General features: G+C 54.9%; 1 protein-coding gene across 1 annotated transcript; it reads left to right on the top strand.

Annotated features, from left to right (window-relative positions):
• Positions 1-661: 661 nt before the first annotated feature.
• Positions 662-3,695, top strand: NUBP2 (nucleotide binding protein 2; the record flags this gene model as incomplete). Its single annotated transcript, XM_009710073.1, has 6 exons — positions 662-780; positions 1,463-1,661; positions 1,983-2,137; positions 2,336-2,446; positions 2,769-2,838; positions 3,448-3,695. Coding segments are annotated over 6 exons (800 nt in total), but the record flags the coding sequence as incomplete, so codon positions are not given.
• Between the last annotated feature and the right edge of the window lie 2,262 nt (positions 3,696-5,957).

The following is a 5,957-nucleotide window of genomic DNA, read 5'->3' as shown; positions in this document are numbered from 1 at the left end:
AGTGGCCGGTGGTGACGGGACGCCGGGGTACGCGGGCCCGGGTGGGTGGCGTTTGCTTGGCTGTGCTGGAGCACCCGGTCCAACCCTCACTCACCTGCGCAGCCCCGGGCTGGGGAAGCCAGCCCCGAGCATTCCCCGCTGTCGTTTCCACGTTGACGAGATGTGGCAGCTGAACCCAAAGCAGAGACCCGAGCAGCGCTGACAACACGGCGAGAAACAGCACGAAGACTGGAGAGGAGCATGGGACTGTGGGGAGGTGACTGGTGTGGCATGGAGGAAGGAAACGCCAAGGGCCTGACCTCACCAACAGCCTCCAGCCGTTCTCTGAGATGGCTTGGGCTGAACCTGGCCAAGGCACAGCATGACGAGGCCCTGTGGGTGTTTATAGCTTTTGCTGCCTGATTGCTGCTTAGGTCATCATCACAAAGCCTTTACTCCCCGCAGACTGTTTACTGCCATTTCTCTTGTCCCTTTTCTGATGGCAAAAGGGCTGTGGCACATCCACATCTTCTTTTCCTCTCCCTTACGCTTAACTGAGACTTGTTGGAGCCGTGACAGCCACCATCACCCTCAGTGGAGACCCATGTCTCTGCACTGACCGGTCGGGTGCTGCTGTCTTGCATCAGAAGAGACTCTGATGCCTCATTATTGTTCCTACCAGAGAGGAGCAACCTGGTTGGGGTGCAGCACATCCTGCTGGTGCTCTCTGGAAAGGGCGGTGTGGGGAAGAGCACTATCTCCACCGAGCTGGCTCTGTCGCTGCGGCACTCCGGAAAGAAGGTGAGCGAGGGTCTGTGGGATGCTGAGCTCTGTCTTCTCCTTCCCAACCTCCAGCTGGGCTGGGTTTTGCTCATCCTTTATGTATGCGTGTGTCCTGTTCAGGGAGTGTATGGATTGTCCATGTGAAAATGCTGTTTGTGATAACAGTTCAAGTGATTTTTTGTTTCTGCCTTTGCTCGATTCAGCGCAGGTAACTGCAGTTCATTTCACTTTCATCCAAGAGACTAAAATCACCCAGGATTTGTTGTTGGTTTTGAAACTGAATTACTTCGCTGGTTTGTGGTGTAACACACACTTCCTTTGTGGAGTGAAGTGGGTGAGCTGAAGGGTGGTGTTATGATGGGGGCAAAGGGGAACTGTGTGGGCATGAGACAGGCTGAATTCCCTGAGGAATTTTTAAAGGCTCTGTGCAGCCAATGCCACTTGGATCCTGACAGGTGTCTGGAAATACACAGGAGATCCTCCTCAGAGGGAAAGAGACTGAGAAGGCAGTCAAACTTCAAAGCAGTTCGTTAAAACTGTGTTTTAAATCTGGCTGTTGAGCTACAGAGTCCGTTCTGTAAAGTGCTGCAAGCAGCCAAAATTGGGACACTGCCTCCCTGCACCCAGGAAAGGAGCATGGCTGGGTGCTGCTGCTGTGCTCAGCCTTGTCTGAAGGGCTCTGCCTCATCATCGCCTGCAGGTGGGGATCCTGGACGTGGACCTGTGTGGCCCCAGCATACCCCGCATGTTCAGGGTGCAGGAGAACGGCGTGCACCAGTGTGACAGTGGCTGGGTCCCTGTCTTTGTGGACCAAGACAAGAGCATCTCGCTCATGTCCATCGGCTTCCTCCTGGAGAAGCCAGATGATGCCGTGGTGTGGAGAGGACCCAAAAAAAACGGTACAGTTGGTTTTTGCTGTTAGTGGCCACCTTCCAGTGCTAGGAACCTTCTGTGAACCCTCCCAGAGGTTGTGTTGGCTCCTGCTGGGGGCCAATCTTTTCTGAACAGGTCATTCCTTGGAGGAACAAAGCTCCTGTTCTGCAGGAGTGAGTTCAGATCACTCGGATGGGGAGAGCGCTGACAGATAGCTCTGCCATCTTTCCCTGAGTCCTTGTCACCCAGGATGCCTCCCAACCCCTGCCCTGCCTGGTCCACAGCTCCCAGGGCACCTGCTGAAACCTGTTGGGTTTTTGTTTTTTCTTCCCCTTTTATTTCTGTAGCTTTGATAAAACAATTTGTTGCTGATGTGGCCTGGGGGGACCTGGACTTCCTCATTGTGGACACGCCACCAGGCACATCTGACGAGCACATCTCCACAGTGGAGGCCTTGCGACCCTACAAGCCGCTTGGAGCAATTCTGGTCACAACACCCCAGGTAGGGCAGCTGGCAGGGCAGCTTCTGCCTCTGGGCATGGTTTGGCGGGGAATATGCACCCCAGGTGGGTGTTTGCGCAGGCTTCTCTGTGGCTGCCTGTTCTACACATCTGCCTCTCATTTGATGCATGCCTGCTCGAGACCCACGGTCCATCTGGACAGACAGATACCCCCCAACCTGTGCTGTTCTTCCCTGCAGGCTGTGTCTGTGGGAGATGTGAGGCGAGAGCTCACGTTCTGTAGGAAGATGGGCTTACGAGTTCTTGGCATTGTGGAGAATATGAGTGGCTTCGTCTGTCCGCACTGCTCGGTGAGTTTATTGTGACATCTGGGCTATTGCACGTTTTTGTTTGTGATGGGGTGTTGTAGGATGCCGTGCTTTGGGTGGAAGATCGGCAAATGCCACAAGGGAGATGCTGTGAGCCGGGGAGACGAGAAGCTGCTGGCTGCTGCCTGTCAACTTTGGAAGAAGCCACTGGCTTTGCTTTCCTAAAGAGAGCTGGGGGAGGGCAGGGGCAAAGGCAGTGCCCCGAGGCTAGAAGGCGGAGGGGGGCTGGCTCTACTCACTTGCAGGCAGCGCCTGCCCTGTCACACAGGGCTCTTACTCACTGCTTTTGCTCTTCCTCCTTCAGGAGTGTACAAACATCTTTTCCAAAGGGGGAGGTGAGGAGCTGGCCAAGCATGCTGGGGTCCCCTTCCTAGGTGAGTGGCCACTTAAGGAGAGCTCTCTGTAGTTCAAGGTGATGTCTGTGTGGTGCTGTGGGAGTGCTTGAGCAGAGAGAGGCAGTGTCACAGGGGCAGGCAGGCTGGACTCCGGTCCCTGTGAGCCCCTGGCACCTGGTCAGAGGTGAGGTGTGGTTCTTGCTTTGCTTCCTCTGCCATCCAGACCGCTCAGAGCAGGCATCTGGCCCTGCCAGGGCAGAGGCAGTGATGGTCAGCAGCCTACTCTGGCTGCTGGCGTCGTGGTGACAGAGTAAGCAAGCTTGAAGCTGCACGAGAGCCATCCTGAAATGTCCTGGAGCCTTCCTGAGAAATGGAGGCTGAGGGCTGAACCCTGCCCTCCGGCCAGGGCAGTGGATCCGGGCAAGAGCGTCTCTCGTGACGCACTGTGGTGTGGTGGGGTCTTGGACTCAGAGGAAGGTGTTGCAGGTGAGAAGCAGCTCCTAGAGAGCTCAGTGAGGGTAGTGGTTGCTCTCTTTCCTACCACTTCTCCTGGAGATGACTCTGGCAGGGTATTTCTTTAATCCTGACTCCAGGCCTTTGACTTACAATGAGCAAGGAATCACTCTCCCTGTTCCTCCTATCCCACAGGCTGTGTTCCCCTGGACCCCCAACTCAGCCAGAGCTTGGAAGAAGGCAGAGACTTCATCCAAGAGTTTCCCAAGAGCTCTGCCTTCCCTGCCTTGGCTCATATTGCCCAGCAGATCTTGGATGGTACGTTGCAACGGAGCTCCTGAGGAGGGTGTGGAGCTGGACCCTTGTCAGCTGAGCCCTTAGCCTGGCAGCACCACCAGCAGCCTGTGCCGGCGAGGAAGGGGGATACAGAAGCTGTTTAACTATAAAACTCTCTTAGTGGGGGGCTGGTGCAGGTAGGGGGTAGCACAGCGTTTGTGCTGCTCATGGTGGTGCAAAAAGGGAAGTACTGCTCCATCTTCCCAGATCCAAAGAGACCTTGCGTGGGTGCTCCTGCCCACACAGTGGCAGCCAGCTTCTTGCCTTCTCAACGTGGCAGTGCTCTGCTCAGATAGTAGTTGTTTCTAGCCCCACTCACGCAGCACCTTCCCCTGCAGCCAGCCGTTATGCAGGTACTTGGGCAGCTCTAGCTTGTGTCCGCGGCATCTCATACGCTGCAGTGCTTCTGGCAGTCACCCAATGCAGCTACAGTGGCAAACACTATCGACTGTTCTTCCCTCAACCCAAACGGCACCAATCATCTGGATTGTGGCTCCATGTGCTGCTGCCTTCTACTGCTTTCCTTGTGTGACGGATTATATGGTACTTGGTTCAGTGGCTGCTGAGTTTGTGCTGGATGCTCTGATGTGGACCCAAGCCAGGCCACCTTGTTCCAGAATCTCAGATCAGTGGTTCCTGATGGGCCGATGAGGGCATGGCACGTGCTTCGCATGAGAAAACGTCTTTAGGAGACCTACCATGCATCTTGAGGCTTGCATCCTGCTGTGCTGCAAACAAGGCCTTTTTGGTCTGCTGGGGGTTATCGTGACTCAGGAATATTTTTGAACATTCCAGGCAGTAAACACTTTTCCTAAAACCTAAGTCTCTGACGTTTTTCCATGGCTTCAGGCCTCATTGTAGCTGTGAGTCTTGGTATTACAAATGACTTCACATACATCTAGGTATTTCCTACTTTTCCCCAGTTTCCTTGCTGAGGTTCAGCTAAATCTTCTGTCCTTCCATACCAGCTTCATGATCTGGCTGGTCCGTTGTCTTGCTGAAAGCTGGCCCTGGCAGTCCTTTGCAGGATGATTTCTCTGCACCACTGCCACACGTGGCGCTCCTTTGTGTCCCTGGGTGGTTCCTGCATCATTGCTCCAAATGTCCTGTTCACTTGGACCTCCTTCCATGGCCCCAGAGCTGCTGCTCCCATGGGACCTGCCCTCCTCTTGCAGGCTTGAGTTAAGCTGGGGAAGCAAATGAAGGTGGTGTCCTTGCATCTTATCTCCCTTGCTCCTGGACTCTGAGCTCCTGCTGCCTGCATGCTCTCTCCACGCTTGGGACTTGCCCTTACAGGGCTGTTTCGGGGAGGTGGGCAGAAATCTCAGATTTCCACTAACCAAACTGGATTATAGCTGGCAGCCATTGTTTGGAGGAGAGCAGGAGGAGTATCTGTCCCTGTTCCCGCTGTGCCCGCAGCAAGGACTTGCACTTGACCAGGCTTCCCCATGTGTAACTTTCCAGGAAAATTTTGTCTGACCTTTGGTCACTTATCTGGGATTTGGAGAGTTGGGCAGCAGTGCTCGGGACTGACTGGGCTGTTGGCTTCTGCAGGATGGCCAGGCACCTCTCGCTCCCTCCATGAGCATATACCACCCACCCAGGGCTTGCAGAAAACTTGCCGCACACTCCTCCAGCACTCTGGGGAGCCTGCACTCCTTGCCCTGTGTCTGCAAGCCCCGAGAGGGTCTGATAAGGAACCCCAGCCAGGTGCAGCACGTGCTTTGCAAAAAACATACTTACAAGATGGGTTGCGATAGCTCCAAAGGTTTATTTGTCTGCTACGATTTATCAGGTAAGTGACGTGTGTGGCTTTCTGCACCCTGCCTACACCTGCTAGTGCAAGGAATGATTAAAGCAAGTCGTCTGCCCCCTTCCCTAAACCTACTGGAGAGCTTGGGGGGGGCTTTTAGGATTTCTTGGCTCCTCTGTAGCAGGAAGATGCTTTGCTCTGTCCCACTGATAAGTCCTGGCCCAGGCAGTGATGCCTCTTGCAGTGGGGAGGGCTGCAGGCTGGGGGTGCAGCTTTCCCCCATCCCAGAAGCTCAGAGATGCTTGTGCTCCTGATGGGAGCTGGTGGCAACCATGCTGACCCAGGGGCTGCTATTTAAATATTAAAGGACTGAAATTTTTCAGTTTGAAGCCTGGGGAGTCAGTGTCCATCCAGCATCACCCAGGCATGGCTCTCCTTGACGTGGCAGCACCAAGATGGGCAGCTTGAGGTGGTGGCAAAGCTGGACTAATGTGGGGTGGCCACAGAGCCAGAGCTTCTGCTGCTGCCCCGGGAAGCCTGGGACAGGGCCAGGGAGGTGGCAGGTGAGTGTCCACGACCAGGAAGCAGTGTGTCCCCTGGGAAGGGCCAGCACACC

The sequence above is a fragment of the Cariama cristata genome, unplaced genomic scaffold, assembly GCF_000690535.1.
Source record: "Cariama cristata isolate BGI_N322 unplaced genomic scaffold, ASM69053v1 scaffold25580, whole genome shotgun sequence".
Lineage (NCBI taxonomy): Eukaryota > Metazoa > Chordata > Aves > Cariamiformes > Cariamidae > Cariama > Cariama cristata.
The sequence above is the reverse complement of the archived record's forward strand: the minus strand, read 5'-3'. Positions and strand labels throughout refer to the sequence as shown.